General features: G+C 71.9%; 1 protein-coding gene across 1 annotated transcript in view; it reads right to left on the bottom strand.

Moving 5' to 3' along the window:
• Positions 1–161: 161 nt before the first annotated feature.
• LOC113942195 (histone-lysine N-methyltransferase SETD1A-like) overlaps positions 162–455 on the bottom strand; it is a gene marked incomplete at its 3' end in the record, with an annotated part of 2036 nt that continues 1742 nt past the window's right edge. The window contains exon 5 of the mRNA XM_027633334.1: positions 162–299. Within this exon, the coding sequence (XP_027489135.1) occupies positions 162–299 (138 nt within the window). The remainder of the gene's footprint in view (positions 300–455) is intronic.

Here is a 455-nt window from a genome sequence, read left to right as displayed (position 1 = left end):
CCCCGGGATCCCCTCCAGGGTTTGGGGTCAGCAGGGCCCCCTGGATCCTCTCTGGGGTCAGGGTCAGCAGGGCTCTCCAGGATCCCCCCCAGGGCTCAGGGTCACCAGAGCCCCCCAGGATCCCCCCCGGGATCCCCCCAGGCTCAGGGCCCCCCTCTCACCGTGCAGCAGTGGTTGATGAACCGCGCCAGGTTCCCGCACTTGGTGGCGTCGATGATGGTGTCGTGGTCGACGCGGAACAGGTAACTGCTGCCGATGCCCTCCTGGGCGTAGCGCTTCTCCCGCATGTCCGCCACCACCTGCGGCAACGGGGGGGTCAGAGGGGGGTCAGGGGGGCACCGGGGCGGTCAGTGGGGCACAGGGGGGGTCAGGGGGGCACTGGGGGGGTCAGTGGGGCACCGGGGGGGTCAGTGGGGCACTGGGGGGGTCAGTGGGGTATGGGGGGGGTCAGCGGG

This window comes from Corapipo altera, unplaced genomic scaffold (genome assembly GCF_003945725.1).
Source record: "Corapipo altera isolate COAL_440 unplaced genomic scaffold, ASM394572v1 59825, whole genome shotgun sequence".
Taxonomy (NCBI): Eukaryota; Metazoa; Chordata; class Aves; order Passeriformes; family Pipridae; genus Corapipo; species Corapipo altera.
This window is presented reverse-complemented; position numbering and strand designations above follow the sequence as displayed.